This window comes from Alosa alosa, chromosome 20 (genome assembly GCF_017589495.1).
Source record: "Alosa alosa isolate M-15738 ecotype Scorff River chromosome 20, AALO_Geno_1.1, whole genome shotgun sequence".
In the NCBI taxonomy this organism is placed as follows: Eukaryota; Metazoa; Chordata; class Actinopteri; order Clupeiformes; family Clupeidae; genus Alosa; species Alosa alosa.
This window is the reverse complement of record NC_063208.1, coordinates 11213083-11239716: the sequence shown is the minus strand read 5'-3', so window position 1 is coordinate 11239716 and position 26634 is coordinate 11213083. Positions and strand designations below refer to the sequence as shown.

Here is a 26634-nt window from a genome sequence, read left to right as displayed (position 1 = left end):
CTTGAAAACAGTCTTATTGCGTGCAAAGGGAATTTGAAAGACAACCGATTATCCCGCCCCTCGGACTGAGCACTGCGAACAATGCCCAGACCCTACATTTTAATGTGGGTCTGGCTCGTCAGGCTAATTGTTTTGACAAAGCATACAAATTGGAGGAAAGCTGTGGGGGACAGAAGGAAGAGCTTGATATGTGCTGAAGACTGAACTGCAGACACAACCTTAGACACAAAGGCAGGGTGTGTTCCCAGAAGCACCTTATAATTATCTGCAGTAAACTGGGTGCAAAAGGGGCTCACTGAAAGTGCATGCAGTTCACCCACTCTTTAAGTTACAAGAGCTAAAAACAAAACCACTTGTGACAGATAAATTTAATAAAGTGGTTATTAAAGGGTCATTTAAAACAACTGATTGTATCCTGGGATATGAGCTGATGGCACATTCCCTACAATGTGTAGACTGTAGATCACAATCATGGGTGTGTTTTCGGCGTAACATCATTTAAATCAATGAGAATGACATCTGTCATTCCATTTAACAGCTTCAAAGTGTGCATCGGTATTTTGACTGTCAGTGGCGCATTTGAAGGAATCTGCTTGCACGCGAGACCATATGCAACAGTTATTCCACTAAACCATGCTTTACTAAAACCTAGCATAGTATAGCCTTCACGCATTTGCACTCGTCTATTATTTGAACTCATTGGCAAAGTGAAACTAACTTCACCTTGGTGTCAGTTAACGACAAAACAGTTCTACACAGTTACTTTCACTATTGACTTTCAATCGCATCGAAAACATAGGCTGGAAAAAGCAACACTTACCCTAATAATGTTTGAATGACTAAATAAAATAACGTTTATCCTGCAGAGTAGTTGCTTATATCTTGTGACAGTGTGTCTTCATCTGTGCTCAATGTCTCTCTCGTAATGTTTTGCATGGATGTGCGCTGGTGCGCGTTCATGAATGATCGAAGGATGGTGCGTTGTGCACCCGCCCATATCACTGTTGATAATGCGCTCTTAAAATAACATATGAACAACTCCCCAGGGACTTCTGACCAGGTTTCTCTTTGTCAATGACGTAATGCGTTTTAAGTAGTGTACGATAGCGAGTTTTGTGCCAGACAACTCCCTAGGTTGTTCACTGTCACACCTCCTGGCACATTGTTTAAAAACGAGACGTGCAAAATACGAAAATAAACTTTGCACCAGGTGGAAAACAAGATTTCCGCCATGCGCCAGGGTGGAAAATAGGGGCCACAGTAGTTGTGGACTTCAGGAGGAATCCAACACCACCAGCCCTCATCATACTCCATGACTTCCCTGTAAACACTGTGGAGTCCTTCCTAGGACACATCATCTAGCATGATCTTAAGAGGGAGCATAACAGCTCCCTCATCAAAAAAGCACACCAGCGGATGTACTTCTTGCGGCATTTGAGGAAATTCAACGTCGATGATGGTGCACTACCAGACTCAGACAGATTTCATAATGTACAGAGAGTCTGGCCACTTTCCATTGCCAAGCATTAACTTCCTTGAAGGCTAGTACTCTGTTGAAGTTTAAAACTATTGGATCTGTTCAGAGCCACTCTGGAGCTACCATAACCAATCGCTAACATTTGGTCGTGACGTATTTCTGACTCAAACTAGCGCACAACCTCAACGTCATCGTTCTCAGCTACTCCCTCTGTTCGCTGATTGGACCTGCAGATTTTTGCAGGAGAAAACCCGCGAATATACCGCAGACCCAGACGACGTACTGAAGGGAAATGAAAATTGAGCGGAAGTAGGCTACGTAGGAGGGCGGAGCCAGGCTAGTGCACTTCTACTCTACCATCATAGAATCCATCCTCACCTTCTCCATCTCCATCTATGCTGCTGCCACTGCCAAGGACAGGAGAAGACTGCAGCACATCATCTGCTCTGCTGAGAGAGTGATTGGCTGCAGCCTGCCTTCTCTCCAAAGTCTGTATACTTCCAGGACCCTGAAGCGGGCAGGAAAGATTGCTGCAGACCCCTGCCCACCCCTCCCACCATGACCAGGACCTCACGCCACAAAAACAGTTTCTTCCCCTCTGCAGTTAGACTCCTCAACAAAACATAGCCCCCTTTCTGCGTAGTGTTTTTGAACTTGCATCTGCAATTTGTCATATTTGTATAGGCCCATAGTATATTATTATATATATTATATTTGTACTTACCATTTTTATTTTTTATTTGAGTCAAATCAAGTCAAATTCCTTGTTTTTCCATTTTCAACTTTATTTGAAACTATTATTTTTAACTAATGTAGTGTTAATATTCTGTAAGTCACTTTGGACAAGTGGAGTGGTGTAGAGGTGTCTCTCCACAAGTAAAGTGTTCCCCTTCATCTAGCTTCCCTGACAAACAATCATGTGACAATTAGTAACAAACTAGCAAACCCGACTGACACATTCTTTATGGTACAACAGAATCATAAACAGTCTAGTTAGACTATTATATATAGGGACAGAGCTCTGCTCTGCTGTATGTTCACTCAAGTTTGTTCACACTTCTGACTGAAATAGGGATGAGAGGCTCGTGACCACTTGAGGCAACTTCCTCAGGAAACATGAAACAGGAAATCGTAAGATCGTAAGGAGATATTTGCTGAATGTGAGGGGTTAGAAATTACTTGCAATTGCTGATGGTACCTTTTAAAGACAAATTAAATTCAACATTTGACTTGACATTGTGATGATAGTAAAGATTTTTAGAGGAACCAGTACCGGAGCCAGCTATTAATGCCTGATATTAATGAGAACATTGATGTGATCCTAATGGAAATTGAAATTGAAAATCCAATTGGAAACTTTAAATCACTTCACATACACACATGTGATGGACAGGACAAAATCAAATGCAAACACAGACACAGTCTGCTGATGGAAATAATTTTCATAAAGGAGTTACCACAATCTACCAGGACTACTTGACACATGTATAATAATATGTATTGATAAAGACACATGATGTGCGTATGTAAAACTGTGTGTACACAACAATAAATGATCTTGACCCACAATGAGTGTGTTGAGTGCAGTGTTAGGTGGCGACCAGACAGGACGCGGATTTTGCAGTGAGGTGCGCCTTTTTGATGTTTCTTATTGGCAGTAGGGCCTACGCATTTTGCACGCTGCTTATGCGCCCAGAGTGCCTCACATTTTGTGCGCCTGCTGTGCCTCGCTTTTGCGTGGTGTACTCGAATTGAAAAATCAAACTCAAAGTAGAAAAGCGCTGGCATTATTATGAAAACATAGTGCACCTCGCATTTATAAGTGGCAAAGCGCATCCTGTCTGATCGCCCCCTTAGTATGCTTGTATATGTATCCATTGTATAGAGTTTCCGATCGTATGAACAACTCTCACAACAATTTCATGAGTTGCCAGACAGATAGAGAATTTACATAAAACAATTGCACAAATGTCTCTACTGTTTTCTAAGAAGGAATGATGATCCCCATATTGACAATTTTTGTATACAGAGACATGGTTAGATTCAATTTGGAGGAAAATGTAGCTCCTCAGTCTCCTGTTATCTGCCTTTTTTTTTTTTTTTTTTTTTTTAGTATTCACCTGTAAAAAGTTGCTATGAAATACCAGAAAAGCGAGGAAATTGCTGCATGCTGTTTGCTTTAAGTCTAGCAGACATCATATGAGTAGCCTACAGTGTTGGCACAAATCAAGTGCTGCGATCAAAACAGTGATGAGAACTTCATACACACAACTATTTGTAAACAGCGCTTTAGTGGTGTTTATAACTCTTGTGCCCATAATCTTCCCCTTTTCGATACATCTACCCAGTGTTGTCACAAATCAAGTGCTTGTGAAACAGCAATGAGAACTTCATTATTTGCATACAGTATATGCATTATTTTTAAACGCTTTAGTGGTGTTTATAACACTTGTGGCCGTAATCTTCCATCCTACAACAGTCTTTCACACATCTGTCATCAGAAACAAGACAGCACCCAAGACTGTTCACTTTTGTTGATACCCCCTTCTTGCTCTGTTCTTAAGCACTCCTCTAGAGTAATGTAGAGCCTTCTGTTTGTACGGAGGTGGCTTTCCCTCTCTGCAGCCACACAGCATTGTGCAAATGAAAACTGACCTAGAGCATACAGTAGAGCACCCTATGGTCAGAGCTGTGCTCTATTGTATATCTTTCTATACATCCTGACGTTCCTGTCTGTCACGTCACATATGTATATATACTAGATAGACTATGGCAACTAGTTATGACAACTAGTTCAACACATTTGCATGTACAGTAATGACACAAGCAAAGAAATAAGGCCAAGGAAGGAATTAGCCTAGAAAAGGGTCAAAGGTGGAAGTAAATACAGCAAAAGCATATTTGGTATCATTTGAATCATAATTTTCTGTAGATTACGAATTTGTGGTGCCTACAGCGCAAATTTGTACCGAAAAAAATATATAGGGCTTTGAATGGAGCATGGCACAATGATTTTTGGGCCAAAAACGTATGTTAGTACCTCTTGATATTAGCTGATATCTCTTAAGCCAATTGAAAGATATTCATCAAACTTGGTCTACTTACCCAGTGTTTGAACAGTTTTGAGAATTTCAATTCTGATCTAAGAAATGTGCCAAAGCCACTGAGGAAACTGTAATCCAAGAGTTGTGTCTTTCTGTGTCAACAGTTTTGTTGAAGAGTGTGAAAAATGTGTGAAACCAATGAAAAAGAGTAAAAAAAAAAATACTTGAAAAAGACCTGAAGGTGATGATGTAGATCAGCTTCATTAGCCTACATGTGACTTATTGATCGAGAAAAAAACTGTAATACACACTCTTGACATGACAGTGAGTTAATTAAGTTAGCATGGTAATAATAGTACATATCTGGCAACAGATCAGTAATAAAGATGTTTATTGATGTCATTGATATTGACTATGAGAGTATAGAAAATAAGTTGTATGATGCTCTGTGATCATAAGCAAGCTTTAGTTTCACAAATAAATTTGAACTCTCTCTCACAGGCTGTATCCACCCAGCCTGCTGCACTATTGGCAATAAAGTTATTCTCTCCCATCCATACACAGTCCTCTCCATCAGGATATTCAGTATTATTTACCCACTTGCAGTTATCAGGCTCATTCAGCCAGAATCTGTGGAGAAACAGCAAATCAGAAATCAGGAATGAGCACCTAAAGCTGCTCCTATTCATTTAAACCATCATCAGTTCAAAGCTGAGATCATTCAACAGTCTGGACACTGAAGTCCCAGATCAATAATTAATTTGTGCAGTATTCATATTGTCAGATATCAATTTGAACATCATTCTTATGCTGATGTTATTGTATTTGTCATAGTAGATTACAATAAAATGCACAATGAAAAGTTGAGTGAAACTTCATACTTTTGGTTTGTATTAAGAGGAGTGTTGTCCACCCATAGCCACTTTCCTTCCATCTGTCTATCATTCAGACCGATCCAGAACTTGTCCTCAGGACCTTGCATTTTTTCTCTGATTATCCCCATTAACAGATTCTTTGAAACAGGAGAAAGCATTTAGAGTTGTGCATAGGAAGATTACTTTTTTGCCCAGTAACTGTGATAGAATATATAACAATGTCTGCACCTCTTATTATTAAACATAATTCATGTGAAACACAAATCATCTTAAAAAATAAAACATCAGCTGAGCTGAAGCGGTACCAGTAGAGTAGAGAAAAAGATGGAATAGTTTTAGCAAACCTGCTCTTTTTCATTATTTATGATTGCCAGATGGCTCTTCTTATGGACACATTCTTCTTGACTCTGAGTCCAGTTTAGAGACTTTGTAGAGAAGAAGTAGCACTGTCTGCCATGTGCTTCCCAGTCATCGTTACATTTACCAGGCTTACATCCAGCTGAAGAACAACAACAACAACAAAATACTTCTGATTCTAACTATAACCGGAGAAGGATCGTTAGAATTCTGAATAGAATAGAAGTCTGTCTCAAAAACCCACCTGTGGGATTTGTGTGTCTGTTTTTTTCTGATGTTGAATGTGTTGTACTTTGTGTTGTGTGTCCATTGTCCTGTGTTGTATGTTGTTTGCTGGCAGCATTTGTCTTTGTGTTTTGAGAATAATCTGAAAAAAAAGGAGGGCAACCATATAATCACAAAGTTCATAGCAGACTTAATGTCCTGTGCCCACCTCCAGAACTTCATGAAATGAAAGACCTGTCCCTTGGGTCTACTGTCTGTTCTAATAATGACCATCTTTCAGGACTAACTGTAGTCTAACTTCTATCCAGTTGCGTTTGGCATCTTACACTGAGTCATCTTCTTATATGGTAAGCAATTAGTATGCTGACATTGTTAATCTAACTGTGTCCCTAATGACCCCAGTGACTTACAGTATAAACTCAGACCCCACCAGCTTTTGTCTTTGTGTTTTGAGAAGAATCTGAAAAAAGGAGGGCAACGATATAATCACAAAGTTCATAGCAGACTTGTACCAGAAATGTCCTGTGCCCACCTCCACAACTTCATGAAATGAAAGACCTGTCCCTCAGGTCTACTCCTCTGGTCTAACCATAATGCTCATCTTTCAGGACTAACTAGTCTAACTTGTGTTTGGCATCTACACTGAGTCTTTTTCTCCCCAAACATGGCAAACAATTAGTATGGTGACATTGTTAATCTTATTGTGTCCCTGATGCTCCTAATGACCACACTGACTTACAGTATAAACTCAGACTGATGACTGTTCCCAGGATAATAATGCAGAGCACCACCACAGCCAATAGCAGAAGGCTGTGCCTCCTGATGCCCTTTGACCCTTTGGGGGAAGAGTCAGCAGGGGTAGGTACTGTATAAAGTTAGAGGATAGAGCAGATGTAAGAAGACCAACAAATCATAATGTATAGAATTGTGTGTGTGTGTGTCATTCACATGACTATACCTAATTAGTTTGAAGATGATTTCACTGATAAAAGCATACCTTAAATAGTGGCAAATTTTTGCAGAGTCACTTTAAACTCTATCCTGAGGTTACACATTTTAAAAGGTTTCACATACCATGTTTGTGTGTAATTTCTTGGTAACTTAAATTAAAATAGCAAATTCCTCACTTTCCAATGAGTATATTGGTATGTTAATGAGTATATCTATCCTGTTTATCAACAGTGTCTTTGTCACAGTGCTGTTGAAGCTACTAAATGTGAATTACCACACATTACTAAATCAGGATAATTAGTCTTTTTTACAGTTTAGACAGGAGTTGAAGCAAAGCATTAATAAAGACCCCTCCCCACACAAACACGTATCTTACACTTAAGAGGGTCTGATCCATTTGTGTGATCAGCCTTATGGACCACAGCAGCATACACCACGTCATCCTCAGGTGAGACTGGAAAGAGAATTACTTTCAGATGTTTTGATAAGATGCACCACTCAACAATGGGGTTTGCTTATATTAACACAGACACTGTCCATTGTTCCTCCGTCTGGTTACCTGATGGGAAAAGCTGTTATTCAGCCTGCAGGTCCGGGCCTTGAGGCAGCGATACCTTTTGCCAGACAGCAGCAACTGCAACATACTGTGGCTAAGGTGACTGGGATCTTATTCTGTGGGTTTTACTGATGTATCATGTGTTGTATAAATTCTGAATGGAAGTAAGTTCTCATCAACTGATACTCTAGTTTGTTCGCACATCTAGATATCAACTGCATCAAAATGCAAAAACAGTTATCATTATTAATGAAACCTCAGATTCAGAAACATAGTTTTAGAATATCTGCAACATTATTATGACCGCCGCGCAGCGAAGCGGCGGTCATATAGATTTAGTCAGATTTTTTTTTTTTTTTTCGCATGTCCAAATTTCCGTCAAGGATTCCCGGGACACTGTAAGACCGGGGTACACGAAACTTGGTGGGCATGTAACCCCACATGGATAGCATGGAACCTCCTTTTTTCGTTTTGATCTGTAGCCCCCCGCTGGACTGGACCCTTGAAAAGGAGGGTAGGGCAGACACAGTTTTCTGTGAATATCTTGAGAACCGTAGGGTTTAGAAGGACCATTTTTTTTTGTATGTTGATCTCAAAGGGCCATGTCAACCCATTCCATAACCACTCATTTCATGTATAGCGCCACCTAGTTAAACACAAAAAAGTAAAAATGAGGTGTTGTAATCGCAGGTATCTGTGACCTAACATAGTCAAAACTGCACGAAATTGGAAGTGTAGGATCATTATGACACCCTCTGAATGCACGCCAAGTTTCGTGGAATTCCGTTCATGGGGGGCCACAAAATAAATTAATTTATGTTACTATACACCAACTGGCCTGTAGGTGGCCGGAGACAGTTTTCTGTGAATATCTCGAGAACCGTAGGGCCTAGGAGGTCCACCTTTTTTTGTATGTTGGTCTTAAAGGGCCATGTCAACCTATCCCATTACCACTTATTTCATGTATAGCGCCACCTAGTTAAAAATTAAAAAGCAAAACATTAGGTGTTTTCATCACAATATCTCTGGCTGACATAGTCAAAACTGCACAAAATTGAAAGTGTAGGATCATTATGACACCCTCCGAATGCATGCCAAGTTTCGCATGGACACATGCACGCACACACACCATCCACACACCCACACACACATAAACATAAACATGTACACGCACACATACACACAATTCAAGAATTTCTCAGAATTATGAACAGGCAAGATGGGTGTGGGGTTGTATAAAAATCTATATTACATGTGAAATCTATGAACTAATCATGTTTTGGTACTTGTTGTCTAGCAGACACCAGTGAGAATTGAGTGTGCATAATGCAATTCAGTGAGACAGTTAGAATATATGCCTTTCCGCGTGACTTATTTTTGTGGAAAACGTGCTGGACTGGGCGGCGGTGATATTTTGTACTGCTCTGCGGTACATCTAGTTTGTCATTAGAACCATTGTTTTGTACTTGATTGTTGAGGCTTTATTAATTCTGTTCAAAAGTAAGACATCTAGTAAAAAGACATCGTTCTATCTAAGACAATAGAGTAAAAAGTCCAAAATGGGAAACAGTCACACAAACACAGAAATGCGAATACCTACAGGTCCCACAGCCCCCTCCCCAGCAACCATAACATAAGTCCCAGGTACAATGTGTCGGACGTGGTTGCCCCCAGCAACCCAATAGTAAAATGCAGGACACAGTTTTACAAAGTCCATTTGTGACCCTGCAAGGCGAAACCAGTCACTTTTGTACAATTTACAAAATTAAGCCCTTTTGACCATTCGTGCCCTAAAAGGCAAGTCTTTCATATTCATATTTGGTTACATCTGCCAAGAAGGATATAGAGCTGGCACATTGAGTAACGAGTAATGAGTAGCCTAATGAGTACATTTTAGCTCTAGCCTACTGTAAAACCTTATAGCGGCGTGGACAAAGGGAATGACTGCTAATGTGTCTTCACCTAAATAAAGTCAGGGTTTAACAGTCAAAACGTATGTTTATCCGTGAAATTTGTTCACAATATGAAAGTGTAGACTGTATATGAATTATGCGAAAATGTGAAATTCGACATTTAGCCTATGTTTGTTTATCGTGGATTTTCTCAAAATAGCACTGTGCGCAAAGCGACTAGTTTCGCCTGGCAGGGTCACATTTGGTCTTGGTGAGACAAGCAGGGCTGGTTGCTGCAGCACTACAACATACCTGGAAATCAACACAAGCTCATGGCACAGTGGAATACTAGTTACTTCCATCAACAGTTTCAACACAACAATACAGTAAGTAAATGCACCAAACAGTTCAACCTGAGAAACAGGGAAATGTTTCTTACATCAAACATAAATTCTTTGTGAAGCAAGTAAAGTTATGTAAGCATGACAATTGTGATAGTTGCTCATTGTTTTAACCCCTTATAAATAACTTCTTCACTGGATAACATACTGTAAAGGGATGGCACATTGATCATCATTTGGCAGAAACCACAGCATTGCACAGTGCACTTATGGTTTTGAAAATGTGTAAAATGTTTCAGAAAATGTATCAAAGAACTAAGAAAAACAGTAAAATATAAAGAATACATGGAGGGCTAAAATGATAGGCCTAATTACTGAAATATTTGAAACATTTGAAAAGGCCAGTACAAATCCTAGCCCTAATGATGACACAAAATAATGGTAGAAAGAGTAGAAGATTGTCCTCTAAGGGCACATTAGTGAGAAGCTTCATGTCCGAACTGCCTCATATTTATAGGCCAAAAACAACCAACGCACATCCTGCATCCTGTACAACTTTTTTTATAGCTTACATGTCACACAGATGAACTGTGTCACTCATTGTGTACTAATACAATCAACATGTGTAAAAGTTAAATGAAACTATAAGCCTCAGTGATAGAACAACCAGAAATGAACGTTGATATAAATTTGCTGTCATCCACTGTCATAGAAAAACTTAAAATCTGTTGAGCAGTTTTCCGGTGACCTCTCCCTATTATCTGATGTTAGTATCCTAAAATAATGTTTTCCTCTCATGTCATCAATTAGTCTGTTCCATTCTCTTTACAGAGGAAAACTCACCTTTTATCTGTGGTCCAGCTCGGCCTGTGTCTGCATTTGACTCCTTTTTGTACTTCACTTCAGAGTAGACCACCGACTCAGCCATGTTTCATGTTGTTAGGCAGACGGCAATGTAAATTTCTCGATGCTTCATCAGCAGTCCAACTTCTCTATCTGCTTTCTGGATGTGAGTACTTGTGTGCTTTTTAGAGAACCGGATGACTTCTTCACTCTTTCCCCTGTCTCAGTTGAAAATTGCGCACAAAGAAAGAAAGTGGGGGAAAAAAACGAAAACTTGTTTGGAGTCTCTCTGGGAATACTAAATGAAGTGTTTAATCTGGTCCTTGGTTAAAATATAATGTATATTGTTTTAGACAAAGGTGGTAATAATTTTAAAATAAACATAAACAAACATGACTTCCTGCACAATTGCTGACTGCATCTTTAGCAAGGTACCACCAGAAACCAACAGTCATGTAAGATCAATGTTGGGGGGGACAAACACCACCTTTTTGAAAGTTGAGGATCACACGTCCCCCCTGTCCACCCCCTGATAACGCCCCTGTACATAACCAATGATACACTATGTTTTTATCTCTGCAATAGTTTAAAATGCAGACATGAACTTCCTCTTAATCTATTCTGATCAGCAGAGCTGCCAACTCTCACACACTGAGAGTGAAATTCATTCATTTGATTGGCTCCATGCACTCTTACACCAATCGAATGTGTGAGGGTTGGCAGCTCTGTGATCATTCACTGGTGATAAATAACTCTTCAATGCTTCACTAAAGGGAAGAGGAGAGATGGACTCTATATAGACTGTCTGCCTCTCCACCCTCTCCACCACTTCCACTACCTCCTATAACAATATTTGTGTACTGACTATCCACTGGCCCACTGTCTACTGCTTGCACTGTTTACTGGCTATATTAGCCCATATGCACAACGCCCCCTACGTCGTATTTTCAATTCAGCAAAAGGTATCTCTGATTTAATTTAGGCCAACGTCCACTGGCGATGTCCAGGGGTGTAGTGGTAAAATAAGAGGTGGGTATGAATTCTGGGATCACAGTAAGGTGGACTATACCATGCAAAATTGGATTTTTAACATGTTTGATGATGGTGGAGGTTATTGTCCAAAGTTAACAATGCAGGAATTAAATGGTTCCTAGTGTGTTGATGAGTGTACATATTGTGAATGTGGATAATACAGTTTGATTTTTGAATTTTCAATGATAAAAGTTGCAATTGGTGAATAAACTCTTTTGAGAGGATAAACTCTAATAAGAGGTGGATAAACTCTACAGTATTTCTGAAATTTCAGAGGTGGATAAACTGTGTTTACTTGCGTTTAGCCTCCACTACAGCCATGGCGGTGTCTGATGGGCGTTGATGCCAAAGTTTAGAAAATTGTTCTATCTCTTGGGCATCAAATCCATAGATGCGAATGTCATTGCCAGTGGGTATTGGCCTTTAGACTTTGTCGTATTTAACAGACTTGAATATCGGCACTCAACATTGGACACTGTTGCTGGTTGTTGCATACACCTTGTCGGTACCTGATCAGTTCTGCGCTTGCGCACATTCGCGCATGTGTAGATGATAATCCTGTTTTACGACGATTTACGACACAATCTGTTCCACGCTTGCACCTGCGCCACTTTATTTGCTTAGCTGCGCCGCTTAGCAAGAAGTTTAAGACAAAGATGTTGTGGTGTATGGTAATTTTTTTTTCAGTAAATGGGCCTATTTTCTATTTTGTGATCATAGATATGGCTTCAGTCTTTTATTACAGCGCAGTGTTGTACAAAGACACACAAACGTTTCAAATGTTGAACTGATGGAGTTAGGTGATGTGAATGTGTTGTCTCATCTCTACAAAAGGAGTGAATCAGTTAGAGCTCTGAACTAATGCTTATAGCAAAAGAGTTATAGTTTTTTTTTTTTTAAGTTTTCTTTTTTAAGTCCACTTCTGGTCCAATGTGTGCAAAGACTCGAAATGTTGAGCTGCAATACAGAAGAATCACCAGAAAAGAACAACCAAAGGTGGAGCCACCTTTACTGTACAACACTGTCTACTGAGAAAAAAGATCTTCATGATGATGCTCCAAAGCCACTGCTTATGGAGTCAGGGTCAAACACATTACCTGAACAACTTGTTTAAGCAGAATGAATTCCTCTGTATGACGTTAGATTGATGTCCGGTGAGACTATGAATTAATGTAAAATGCTGCTGTTGCTGAGACGAATTGTTAGGTGTAAAAATGCAAGATACAGTACATATTCAGTACATTCTGCCTGTTCACATCCTTGAGAGATATTGCACATTGCACAAGTCTTCCCATGCCATTATGAAGTTTAACTATAGAATTAATGTAAAGTATCATGTGGAAACAGCTGTTACAGGATGATGGGAACATGTGAAAGTATAGAAGAAAAAAGGATTCTAATCTTTTCATAAATATTCTATCCTCATTCTCAACTTTTCGTTGGATCCCTGTTTCATTACATGTGACTTATTAGTTGAGAAAAAACTGTAATACACACTCTTGACATGAATTATTATATTCACATGAATTACATAAGTTATCATGGTAAAATATGTAATATCTGGCAAAAGATCAGTAATAAAGATGTTTATTGATGTCATTGATATTGACTATGAGACTACAGGAAATTAGTTGTATGATGCTCTGTGATCATAAGCAAGCTTCAACTTCACAAATAAATTTGAACTTTCTCTCACAGGCTGTATCCACCCAGCCTGCTGCACTATTGGCAATAAAGTTGATCTCTCCCATCCGTACACAGTCCTCTCCATTAAGATATTCATTATTTTTACCCTTCCAGTTATCAGGCTCGTGTCTATTCAACCAGAATCTGTGGAGAAACAGCAAATCAGAAATCAGGAATGAGCACCTAAAGCTGCTCCTATTCATTTAAACCATCATCAGTTCAAAGCTGAGATCATTCAACAGTCTGGACACTGAAGTCCCAGATCAATAATTAATTTGTGCAGTATTCATATTGTCAGATATCAATTTGAACATCATTCTTATGCTGATGTTATTGTATTTGTCATAGTAGATTACAATAAAATGCACAATGAAAAGTTGAGTGAAACTTCATACTTTTGGTTTGTATTAAGAGGAGTGTTGTCCACCCATAGCCACTTTCCTTCCATCTGTCTATCATTCAGACCGATCCAGAACTTGTCCTCAGGACCTTGCATTTTTTCTCTGATTATCCCCATTAACAGATTCTTTGAAACAGGAGAAAGCATTTAGAGTTGTGCATAGGAAGATTACTTTTTTGCCCAGTAACTGTGATAGAATATATAACAATGTCTGCACCTCTTATTATTAAACATAATTCATGTGAAACACAAATCATCTTTAAAATAAAACATCAGCTGAGCTGAAGCGGTACCAGTAGAGTAGAGAAAAAGATGGAATAGTTTTAGCAAACCTGCTCTTTTTCCTCATTTATGATTGCCAGATGGCTCTTCTTATGGACACATTCTTCTTGACTCCGAGTCCAGATTAGAGACTTTGTAGAGAAGAAGTAGCACTGTCTGCCATGTGCTTCCCAGCCATCGTTACATTTAGCAGACTGACATCCAGCTGAAGAACAAAAAAAACAAACTTCTGAGTCTAACCTTATTATAACCAGAGAAGGACCGCTACAATTGTATTCAGCGACTTCCCACTCTCTGTAAGTCTGTTATAAGTCTGTCTCAAAAGCCCACCTGTGGGATTTGTGTATTTGTTTTCTTCTGATGTTGAATATGTTGTACTTTGTGTTGTGTGTCCATTGTCCTGTTTTGTATGTTGTTTGCTGGCAGCATTTGTTGTAGTGTTTAGAGAAGAATCTGAAAAAAAGGAGGGCAACTATAATCACAAAGTTCGTAGCAGACTTGTGAAATGTCCTGTGTCCACCTCCACGACTTGTGAAATGTCCTGTGCCCACCTCCACAACACATGAAATGAAACACCTGTCCCTTGGATCTAGTGTCTGCTCTATGCTCATCTTTCAGAAGTAACTGTAGTCTAACGTCTGTCCAGTTATCTTATACTGAGTCATCTTCTTATATGGCAAGCAATTAGTATGCTGACATTGTTAATCTAACTTTGCCCCTGATGCTCCTAATGACCCCAGTGACTTACAGTATAAACTCAGACTGATGGCCACTCCCAGGATAAGAATGAGCACCACCACAGCCAATAGGAGAAGGCCACGCCTCCTGATGCCCTTTGACCCTTTGGGGGAAGAGTCAGCAGGGGACTGTACTGTATAAAGTTAGAGGATAGAGCAGATGTAAGAAGACAAACAACCATAAGGTATAGAATTTTACATGAAGATTATGAATATGTGTTTTCTGTGTATATTTATCTTGTTTATCAACAGTGTTTTTGTCACCGTGCTGTTGAAGCTACTAAGTGTGAATGACCACACATGACTAAATCAGAATAATTAATAACCAGTCTTTTTTTAGTTTAGACAGGAGTTGGAGCAAAGCTCTTACATGTAGGAGGGTTTGGTTGATTTGTGTGATCAGCCTTATGGACCACAGCAGCATACACCACGTCATCCTCAGGTGACTCTGGAAAGAGAATTACTTTCAGATGTTTTGATATGATGCACTGTTTAAAAAATAAAAAAAAAGCAGTTCTGGGAGGGGGTGGGGTAGACGTTTGCAGATAACTCAACAATGTGGTTAGCTTATATTAAAGGTGCAGTTTGGGATTTTACGCAATTTCATTTTTTGTCGCATTCAGCAATCATCTCCTCACGACCGCTAGCTGCCCATGTGAGTACAAAGTAAAAAGAACAGTCTCTGTAGGCAGCCCAGGATCCAAAAAGAGGAAACAAACAGTTTGGGGGCAGCCTGTCCCCCACACAAAAATGGAACCCATACTGAAGGCATATTTTGTTGTTTGGACTCTTCAAACTTCAGGCTCTCGTGTTTTGCTGAATGATATTTTACCCAGCAGATCACCCTAGTAGATCTAGTAGACCAGAATTACAGTCTCTAGAATTGTAAGTCAGAATGTAAACTGGTTGACAGATGGTAAGCACAATTAGCTTACAACTATCTAGTCTAGTATAACCTAAAACTAGCTTAATTAAAATGCCACAGCCCATACTGATTTTTAAAAAATTAGAATATAGATATTAAGAGAATAAATCATTATGCTACTTTTTACTTTTACTTAAGTAGGGTTGTCATTGTGGTACTTTTACTAGAGTAAATATTTCTCTGCTTATTTGTACTTTTACTTAAGTACTGAGTTTCAGTACTTCCTCCACCACTGGTTGTCTGAGCCTGTGTCTGTGACAACGATGCTTCATTAGCAGTACAACTGTAGCAGTAAACTTGTGTGGTTTTCAGAGAACTGTCCAGGGTGTAGTGGTAAAATAAGAGGTGGGTATGAATTCTGGAATCACAGTAAGGTGGACTATACCATGCGAAATTGGATTTTTAACATGTTTGATGATGGTGGAGGTTATTGTCCAAAGTTAACAATGCAGGAATTAAATGGTTCCTAGTGTGTTGATGAGTGTACATATTGTGAATGTGGATAATACAGTTTGATTTTTGAATTTTCAATGATAAAGTTGCAATTGGTGAATAAACTCTTTTGAGAGGATAAACTCTAATAAGAGGGTGGATAAACTCTACAGTATTTCTGAAATTTCAGAGGTGGATAAACTGTGTTTACTATGTTTAGCCTCCACTACAGCCTGGCGGTGTCTGATGGGCGTTGATGCCAAAGTTTAGAAAATTGTTCTATCTCTTGGGCATCAAATCCATAGATGCGAATGTCATTGCCAGTGGGTATTGGCCTTTAGACTTTGTCGTATTTAACAGACTTGAATATCGGCACTCAACATTGGACACTGTTGCTGGTTGTTGCATACACACCTTGTCGGTAAATTCGATCAGTTCTGCGCTTGCATTTACAAGATGTGTGTAGATGATAATCCTGTTTTTATCGACGATTCTGACACAATCTGTTCCACGCTTGCACCTCGCCACTTTATTTGCTTAGCTGCGTCCGCTTAGCAAGAAGTTTAAGACAAAGATGTTGTGGTGTATGGTAATTTTTTTTTAAAAATGGGCCTATTTTCTATTTTGTGATCATAGATATGGCTTCAGTCTTTATTACAGCGCAGTGTTGTACAAAGACACACAAAGCGTTTCAAATGTTGAACTGATGGAGTTAGGTGATGTGAATGTGTTGTCTCATCTCTACAAAAAGGGAGGAATCAGTTAGAGCTCTGAACTAATGCTTATAGCTAAAGAGTTATAGTTTTTTTTTTTTTAAGTTTTCTTTTTTAAGTCCACTTCTGGTCCAATGTGTGCAAAGACTCGAAATGTTGAGCTGCAATACAGAAGAATAACCAGAAAAGAACAACCAAAGGTGAAGCCACCTTTACTGTACAACACTGTCCACTGAGAAAAAAGATCTTCATGATGATGCTCCAAAGCCACTGCTTATGGAGTCAGGGTCAAACACATTACCTGAACAACTTGTTTAAGCAGAATGAATTCCTCTGTATGACGTTAGGTTGATGTCCGGTGAGACTATGAATTAATGTAAAATGCTGCTGTTGCTGAGAAGAATTGTTAGGTGTAAAAATGCAAGATACAGTACATATTCAGTACATTCTGCCTGTTCACATCCTTGAGAGATATTGCACATTGCACAAGTCTTCCCATGCCATTATGAAGTTTAACTATAGAATTAATGTAAAGTATCATGTGGAAACAGCTGTTACAGGATGATGGGAACATGTGAAAGTATAGAAGAAAAAAGGATTCTAATCTTTTCATAAATATTCTATCCTCATTCTCAACTTTTCGTTGGATCCCTGTTTCATTACATGTGACTTATTAGTTGAGAAAAAACTGTAATACACACTCTTGACATGAATTATTATATTCACATGAATTACATAAGTTATCATGGTAAAATATGTATTATCTGGCAACAGATCAGTAATAAAGATGTTTATTGATGTCATTGATATTGACTATGAGACTACAGGAAATTAGTTGTATGATGCTCTGTGATCATAAGCAAGCTTCAGCTTCACAAATAAATTTGAACTTTCTCTCACAGGCTGTATCCACCCAGCCTGCTGCACTATTGGCAATAAAGTCGATCTCTCCCATCCGTACACAGTCCTCTCCATTAGGATATTCATTATTTTTACCCTTCCAGTTATCAGGCTCTTGTCTATTCAACCAGAATCTGTGGAGAAACAGCAAATCAGAAATCAGGAATGAGCACCTAAAGCTGCTTCTTCTCATTTAACCATCATCACTTTAAAGCTCAGATCCTTCACTGAGTGAGTGCTAGATGGATCACGGAAGAGATGGCATCAGGCGAGTGGTTCTTCCTGTATGGATACTGATGGGGGTCCACAGTTACATTGATCGTCCTCTTTATCTCAGCCATTACCAGCCTTTCAAAGCATTTTGTGATTATGGGTGTCAGAGCCACTGGACGGTAGTCATTCAGGCATGACACTGTGGAGCTCTTAGGGACTGGGATGATAGTAGATGTCTTTAGGCATGTTGGTAAAGCTTTCTGGAAGAGTGAGGTGTTAAAGATGTTTGTCAGCACCTCTGGAAGCTGGTGGGCGCAGTCCTTCAAGGCCCTAACAGGGATCTTGTCTAAAGAAAGAATCTTTGAAGAAAGTCCGTCAGCGCCTCTATTTCTTAAGGAGGTGGAAGCAGGCTGGTCTGTGTCCTGCCATACTCGCCTCCTTTTACAGGTGCAGAGTGGAGAGCATCCTCTCCTCCTGCATTACGGTGTGGTATGGCAGCTGCTCTGCTGCAGACAAGAAGGCACTGCAGCGGCTGGTTAAGCTGGCTCAGCGGACCATCGACTGCAGCCTACCTACCATTGAGGACATACACCAGCAGGTGCAAAAACAGAGCCTCCCTCATCATGAAGGATGACACTCACCCTGCACACAGACGGTTTGCCCCCCTCCCATCAGGCAAGAGGCTACGCAGCATCGAGGCAAAGACAACCAGACTGAGGAACAGTTTCTTCCCATCTGATAAATTCATCACCTCATCACCTCTGCTCTGATCTGACCAGACTGCTCCCGACACACTGCACTTCAGTCATGAACTTACTCATGGACTTGAGCACCCTGAACACTGATGTCATTCACTTCGCATACTGCAATGATAGATATTTCTTAGATAGGATGATACATTTGTTTCACCCATAATTTAATTTATTAATGCCTTTGCTTTGTTTAATCAACCGGGATCTGAGTACTAAATTTCGCTTTTACATGAAAATGTAGGAATGACAATAAAGCTTCTTGAACCTTGAATTCAACATCCTACATTATACTGAGTACTGACATCCCAGAGAAGAGTGCCTCAGATCAGTGATTCTTTTGTGCAAGAAAATGATTCTTATTTTGGGTGTTATTGTATCATAGTAGATTACTGTATCATAGTAGATTACTGTGTCATAGTAGATTACTGTAAAATGTGGAGTGATGAAAATGTGAAGTGGAGTGAAACTGCATACCCTTTGTTTGTAAGAGGAGTGTTGTCCACCCATAGCCACTTTCCTTCCGTCTGTTTATCATTCAGACCGATCCAGAACTTGTCCTCAGCTTCTTGCATTTTTGGTGCGATTATCTCCATCAACAGTTTCTTTGAAACAGAAGAAAGCATTTAGAGTTGTGCATAGGAAGATTTCTCTTTTGCCCAGTACCTCTGATAGAGTATATAACAATGTCTACACCTATTATTATTATACATAATTCATGTGAAACACAATTCATCATAAACAAATAAAACATCAGCTGAGCTGAAGCGGTACCAGTAGAGTAGAGAAAAAGATGGATGAGTTTTAGGATGTTTTCAGCAAACCTGCTCTTTTTCATCATTTATGATTGCCAGATGGCTCTTCTTATGGACACATTCTTCTTGACTCAGAGTCCAGATTAGAGACTTTGTAGAGAAGAAGTAGCACTGTCTGCCATGTGCTTCCCAGCCATCGTTACATTTAGCAGACTGACATCCAGCTGAAGAACAAAAAAAATCAAACTTCTGAGTCTAACCTTATTATAACCAGAGAAGGACCGCTACAATTGTATTCAGCGACGTCCCTACTCTCTGTAAGTCTGTTATAAGTCTGTCTCAAAAGCCCACCTGTGGGATTTGTGTATTTGTTTTCTTCTGATGTTGAATATGTTGTACTTTGTGTTGTGTGTCCATTGTCCTGTTTTGTATGTTGTTTGCTGGCAGCATTTGTTGTAGTGTTTAGAAAGAATCTGAAAAAAGGAGGGCAACTATAATCACAAAGTTAAGTAGCAGACTTGTGAAATGTCCTGTGTCCACCTCCACGACTTGTGAAATGTCCTGTGCCCACCTCCACAACACATGAAATGAAACACCTGTCCCTTGGATCTAGTGTCTGCTCTATGCTCATCTTTCAGAAGTAACTGTAGTCTAACGTCTGTCCAGTTATCTTATACTGAGTCATCTTCTTATATGGCAAGCAATTAGTATGCTGACATTGTTAATCTAACTTTGCCCCTGATGCTCCTAATGACCCCAGTGACTTACAGTATAAACTAAGACTGATGGCCACTCCCAGGATAAGAATGAGCACCACCACAGCCAATAGGAGAAGGCCACGCCTCCTGATGCCCTTTGACCCTTTGGGGGAAGAGTCAGCAGGGGAATGTACTGTATAAAGTTAGAGGATAGAGCAGATGTAAGAAGACAAACAACCATAAGGTATAGAATTTTACATGAAGATTATGAATATGTGTTTTCTGTGTATATTTATCTTGTTTATCAACAGTGTTTTTGTCACCGTGCTGTTGAAGCTACTAAGTGTGAATGACCACACATGACTAAATCAGAATAATTAATAACCAGTCTTTTTTACAGTTTAGACAGGAGTTGGAGCAAAGCTCTTACATGTAGGAGGGTTTGGTTGATTTGTGTGATCAGCCTTATGGACCACAGCAGCATACACCACGTCATCCTCAGGTGACTCTGGAAAGAGAATTACTTTCAGATGTTTTGATATGATGCACTGTTTAAAAAAAAAAAAAAGCCTAGTGCTTCTTTAAGAAACCTGACATCATCAGTATAAAGAATGAAAAGCAGTGGAGGGAGCCCACAACCCTGGGGGATCCAGTAGACGTGTATGTGAGATCAGAAAATGTTTGGTTAACAAGCACACTGTGACCTGTTAGTCAGAAAGTCAATTGTCCACCGAATCAGCTGATCATCCACGTGAAAATGGATATAAGCTTCTGGGCCAGGATATTATGCTGCAAGGTGTTGAACGCAGAAGAAAAGTCAGCAAACAAAAAGTCTGGCTATAGAATTGAGGGTTTCCAGGTGTTCACTAATGAATAGTTATGCATCATCAGTTCCTCTACCAGTAGGCTAAGATAGGCGAACTGAAGTGAGTCCATCTTCAAGTCCAGAGTCCCCGTCATGCAGTTTTTAATGATCCTCTCCATTGCCTTTATCACAAGGGAAGTGAGGGCTATTGGTCTCAGGTTGTTCAGGTCATTGATGGTGTTTTTCTTTGGTATGGTACCACTGTAGAGTGTTTCCACACCTGTAAGACCCTACCAATGTCCAGAGAGCTTTGGAACAGGAGCTGGAACACATCTGCTAGCTACTCCGTACAGTCCTTGAGGGTACGGCCACTGATGTTGTCAGGCCCAGGTACAGAGTTCTGCTTAGTCCTCTTGAGAGAGCTCACCACCTCCTCTCTACGTATCGAGAGGGAAGATTCTGCCCAGATTTCAGTGATGACAGCATAAAAGGCATCAGGCTACAGACCCCATCACTTAAGGGCTGTATTGCAGCATCTTGGAAGATAGTCTCTATATTGAACATATCTGCAAGCTGGGCTTTGTGTGATACCTTTGCCCACATTTATAGCCTGCATTGGTAGCCTGATCTGTGCTTTCATATTTGTGCAATCACTTATTTTGCATTATATATTTTTAATTCATTAACATTATTGTAAACATTTGCTTTCACTTTGACATTAAAGAGAGTTTTGTAAATTATTGTAAAAAAGGCCAAATTAAATTGGGTAATGACAGTGAAGAGAGGGAGATAGAGAGAGAGAGATAGAGAGACAGAGAGAGAGAGAGCGTTGTCTTGGAATGTATTTTTGTGAGCTTATCACTACAACAGAATGAACAAGTACCGATATCTGTTTTTATATGTGTGGCGTGAGTATATGTGTACACTTGGAAAGAAAACTGAGAGAGAGAGAGAGAGAGAACAGTGAGAGATAGCAACAAAAAAGTTGATGTAGAGGAAAACAAGATAGATAGATAAATAGATAGATAGATAAATAAATCATAACGAATGTTGCTTAATAACAGAAGCGTTATGACATGTTCATGATAGTGTCATGTCACTCTTATGTCGATACTGTCAAGTAAAGTGTAAACCTATATTCATTGACATGTCATTCAGTTTTGATATAATCCTTGGTATTAGTGTGACACTAGTTGCAATCAGGGGCGGATCTAGAGATTTTTTTCCTGGGGTGGCGAAGGGGTGGCATGAGGTTTCAGGAGGGGGGCCGAAACTTAAAATTCTACGGATTTCATTGAATATGTTTTGTTCTCTGCATTACATTACACGAGGTGGGAGGCAAATCGGAGATGTAGCTGGCGTTTTGGATGATGTGGGTCTTAATATGTGAATTTCTTTCTCTGTCATGGTCGCAATTGACTTGGATAACCACATACAACTGTTCTTTATAAAAAATCAGATTAATGAGATCCCTGTAGATGACTTTGAGGAGGAGAGATTTTGTTTACTACAAGACCAAGTATTGAAAATGACTTCACATATAGTTGAATGATATAGTACACACTATTACCCTTTTTCTCAGTTGCTGGTACATTTCTCAGGTCAGAATTAAAATTCTCGAAAAGCTTCACATCTACTAGTAGTCCCATCATTCTTTTGATTGTTTGCCAATTCTTTTGCACATTCATGCAGAAAAGTATGCTTAAAACCGTCTGCATGTGTATCTGTTCATTGTGTAAACTATGCCTCATCAGTTTCACTGACATAGTATTTTTGGATCGTTTGCTACTTGTTACTCAGACCTTGGTTTACATGATAACATTCATGAAACCCTATTCATGAGAATAGGATGCCACATTGTGTACAGGATGATCATGAACCATGTGACTTAGCTAACTTAGCTAATCATTTTAAGCAGTTTTGCTAAAAATGCTAACTAGCATGTTAACATGCTAGCATGCTAACTATGCTAACTATGCTAACCATGTTACTTAGCTAACTTAGCTAATCATTTTACATGATAACATTCATGAAACCCTATTCATGAGAATAGGATGCCACATTGTGTACAGGATGATCATGTACACTTGAAAAATTACTCTGTAGATACTGCAGCTGTTTACTGTAAATGTAACATAGGGGTGCATGTTCCTGTAATCATTTGATACGTTGTTCCTGTTTTTGTGTGTTTCCTGTTCTCCAAACTCTTGTGTGAAATCTTCTATTAAGAGTGTATTTAAAAGTGTGACATCAAATGTCATTGTGTACTAACCAGAAGTCAATATGTTACAGTGCTAAAAAAAAATATCCCCCACCCCTTGGATATTTCCCCCTTTTACTGCTTTTATAAATGAAATCTTGATCACCATACAAATACACATCATAAAGCAGACCATACAAAACACATCATAAAGCAGACCATACAAAACACATCATAAAGCAGACCATACAAATACCATACAAATACACATCATAAAGCAGACCATACAAATACACATCAACATTCGTTAGGTTAGGGTTAGAATTAAGGTTAGAGGTTAGGGTTAGGGTTCATGTGTCAGGAGTCATGTCACTTATGTCGATACTGTCAAGTAAAGTGTTAACAAATAGAGTTTTTGTCTCTCATTTTTGTCTCTTTTTTATCTCTTTCACTAACATATTTACAGGTGCTGGTCATATAATTAAAATATCATGAAAAAGTTGATTTATTTCACTAATTCCATTCAAAAAGTGAATCTTGTATAATGTATACATTCATTCCACACAGACTGATATATTTCAGGTGTTTATTTCTTTTAATTTTGATGATTATAACTGACAACTAATGAAGACTGATCGACTCCATGCCATGCCGCATTGCTGCAGTAATTAAGGCAAAAGGAGCCCCAACTAAGTATTGAGTGCTGTACATGCTCATACTTTTCAGTTGGCCAACATTTCTAAAAAACCTTTTTTGTATTGGTCTTAAATAATATTCTAAATTTCTGAGATGAATTTGGGATTTTCATTAGTTTTCAGTTATAATCATCAAAATTAAAAGAATTAAAAGTTTCACTTTTTGAATGGAATTACTGACAAAATCAACTTTTTCATGATATTTTAACTAAGCACCTGTATATCACCATGACTAATAGCATTTCTCAAACTATTTCAGGGCTCTACACTAACATTTATTTTCAGGAGCACTTGTGCGCCCAAGTTAAAAAATTTAGGAGCACAGACAAAAATTTGGGCGCACAGTCAGTTCTGTACTTAACTTACACATAATGTAACATTATACTGCAGCTAACAGTTAAACATGCCAGTGCACCAATTGCAAATATTAAGAATGACTGACAACATTTAGGCTACAGGAAACAGGATTTCAAAGATCAATGCCTACTTTATATTCAGTCTGTTCTATTTTCCTACATTTTGTTAATGTAAAATAATATAATACATTGCCATATTTGCATTTAGCCTGGTTATTAAGTATCCTGCCAAATGTAGGCTAATTTATTTATTTGTGAATCCATCTATAGCTAATCCAAATATGCCCATGGTGACCTATCTGACAGCATACTGCCTAACACTACTACTAAAACAGTCCATTTTCTCTTCCACAAAACCCAACATAGGCTAATCAAGGATATATGTTTTATACTTTTAGTTTTTATTTGAAATATCTGCATTGATGGGGGCAGTAGGCAAACGTTATGCCTACTTTCGTTTTGCACTCCAGCTTGTATTCGGTGTAAACAAACAAGCATGCGTGGAAGCCTGGAGTTCTCAGTAGCGTTCTACCTTTGAATAAAATGGGAGTATTACGGGAGGCTACTTTTGTGCCGGTTAAGCTACAGCTATATTTTGCATATTCAGCCAATACATCAACTGGGCTAAAAGGCATGTTAGGTTACCTTTCCTTCTCTCATTGCATTCTCAAATCTCATCCTGTTCCTCCTATATCCAATGAATTCTAGAAGAACTTTTCTTCAATGCATCTTGGCTGGCTAGTCTAACTTTCCGCTTTTCTGCAGCTCTTGGATTTGATAGAAGCGACTACTAGCGAAACTGCTAACGTTGATGGGAGGTGTAGTTCTTATGCTGCATTCGCGACGTGATTCTATGGTTTGCACCAGTAATGTTTCTCGATGTTGCGGTGTATTTTATAGACAAACATTGACATGGTTAGAAGTCATTCGCACCAGTGCGCCTAAATATTTTTTTGCACTCGCACGGCATCATTTTTACTCGCATGTGCGAGTGAAATGGGCGCACTGTAGAGCCCTGTATTTCAAAATGGATTTCTATTGCAAGTGGATGCTATTTATGTCTGACCCCAGGTTCAACAAGAGAATGCAAACATTACAGCCTGAGAAACAGGAACCCTTTTCTTACACCATAACTATTTGTGAAGCAAGTATACGGTTATCCAATTACATTTGTGATAGATGTTCAAATAGATGTTTTACCCTTTTCCAGAAATAGCTTCTTCACTGGATAATATAAAGGGAAGAATAGATGGAACTTTGATCACCATTCTGCTGAGACCACAGCATTTTGGCAGTGCACTACTGTTTTGTTTGTTTTGTAATGTAGAATGTTTCAGGAAATGTACCAAAGCGACTGAGAAGAACAGTAAAATATAATGGAGAATACATGGAGGGCAGAAATTATAGGCCTAATTGCTGAAATATCAATTGAAAAGGCCAGTACAAATAGCCCTAACAATACACAATAACGGCAGAAGAAGTAGAGGATCCCTCAGATCCCATCCATGTCGTCTTATTCTAGAACCATTTCAAAATTCTCATACTCTCACATTAGTCAGAAGCTTCATGTCCGAACAGTCTTAGAGGGTATTTATATGCCAAAAACAACAACGTACCCACATCTATGCCAACATCATGCAACTTTGATAGCTTACATTTTATTCGGTTAAACTGTGTAACTCTTTTCCACAATGTAGACTACTATAATGAACGTTTGTAAAAGTTAGATGAAACTGTAAACTTCAGTGATAGAACAACCAGAAATGACAGTTGATATTTACCATCATCAACTGTCATAAAATATAATACCTGTTTGAGTAGCAGTTTTCCAGTGATCTCTCCCTATTATCTGATGTTAGTATCCTAAAATAATGTTTTCCTCTCATGTCATCAATTAGTCTGTTCCATTCTCTCTACAGAGGAAAACTCACCTTTTATCTGTGGTCCAGCTCGGCCTGTGTCTGCATTTGACTCCTTTTTGTACTTCACTTCAGAGTAGACCAACGACTCAGCCATGTTTCATGTTGTTAAGCAGACAGCATGTGAGCTTCACAACGCTTCGTCAGCAATCCAACTTCTCTATGTTCTGAGTGTGGGTGTGATTTTTGGAGAACTTCATGATTTCATCACTCTTTCCATTGTATCAATTTAGAAATTTTGCTTTTTGGCCATTATTGACTCTTATATTAGCACCTGATATCATTAAATGATATCCTTATAGTGCTTCTAACACACACCTAAGCTCACACACCTGATACACACTTACCTCCCTCTCTTCTCTACTCTCCCTCCTTCCTCTCCACTTCCCTCCCTTCCCCCTCTACTTCCTCTTCTACCACTTCTCCTCTATATTTTGTATGAAAATACTTTATTGTATTTTTATATTTTAAAAATACTGCAAAATAATCTCTGTGAGACATCTATGTCATATAAGCGCAGAATGATGAGCTAATTGGTGCTGACAGACACTGTGATGTTGACCTGATTTTAGCCCA

The 26634-nt window shown here is 39.0% G+C and overlaps 3 protein-coding genes across 3 annotated transcripts in view; all 3 read right to left on the bottom strand.

Moving 5' to 3' along the window:
* Positions 1-11607, bottom strand: part of LOC125285803 (serine protease 27-like) — a 48989-nt gene extending 37382 nt beyond the window's left edge. The window contains exon 1 of the mRNA XM_048230427.1: positions 10562-11607. Coding sequence (XP_048086384.1) covers positions 10562-10646 — 85 coding nt within the window. The 5' untranslated portion in view covers positions 10647-11607. The remainder of the gene's footprint in view (positions 1-10561) is intronic.
* Positions 11608-13164: 1557 nt separating this feature from the next.
* Positions 13165-15895, bottom strand: LOC125285655 (C-type lectin domain family 6 member A-like). The gene is made up of 7 exons (XM_048230192.1): positions 15845-15895; positions 15069-15264; positions 14710-14832; positions 14292-14414; positions 14012-14166; positions 13675-13805; positions 13165-13423 (listed from the first exon to the last, which is right to left on the bottom strand). Exons 1-7 carry the CDS (start codon positions 15893-15895, stop codon positions 13243-13245), a joined length of 960 nt encoding a protein of 319 aa, XP_048086149.1. The 3' UTR covers positions 13165-13242.
* Positions 15896-17543: 1648 nt separating this feature from the next.
* Positions 17544-26269, bottom strand: LOC125284825 (C-type lectin domain family 4 member E-like). The gene is made up of 6 exons (XM_048228956.1): positions 26071-26269; positions 20514-20591; positions 20154-20276; positions 19455-19609; positions 19108-19235; positions 17544-17802 (listed from the first exon to the last, which is right to left on the bottom strand). The coding sequence occupies exons 1-6, from the start codon at positions 26153-26155 to the stop codon at positions 17622-17624; spliced, it is 750 nt and encodes a 249-aa protein (XP_048084913.1). The 5' UTR covers positions 26156-26269; the 3' UTR covers positions 17544-17621.
* Between the last annotated feature and the right edge of the window lie 365 nt (positions 26270-26634).

Excerpts from the sequence above, each read along its gene's own strand:
- LOC125285655 (XM_048230192.1), bottom strand. The coding sequence starts at position 15,895 with ATGAAGCATCGTTGTCACAGACACAGGCTCAGACAACCAGTGGTGGAG. Across the intron at positions 13,806-14,011 it reads TAAATGAGGAAAAAGAGCAG|AATCTGTTAATGGGGATAAT; the intron begins GTTTGCTAAAAC and ends CCTGTTTCAAAG. Across the intron at positions 13,424-13,674 it reads CCTCTTAATACAAACCAAAA|ATTCTGGTTGAATAGACACG; the intron begins GTATGAAGTTTC and ends GTTTCTCCACAG.
- LOC125284825 (XM_048228956.1), bottom strand. The coding sequence starts at position 26,155 with ATGGCTGAGTCGTTGGTCTACTCTGAAGTGAAGTACAAAAAGGAGTCA. Across the intron at positions 20,592-26,070 it reads AGCTGGACCACAGATAAAAG|AGTCACCTGAGGATGACGTG; the intron begins GTGAGTTTTCCT and ends TTCTCTTTCCAG. Across the intron at positions 20,277-20,513 it reads TCAACCAAACCCTCCTACAT|TACATTCCCCTGCTGACTCT; the intron begins GTAAGAGCTTTG and ends AACTTTATACAG.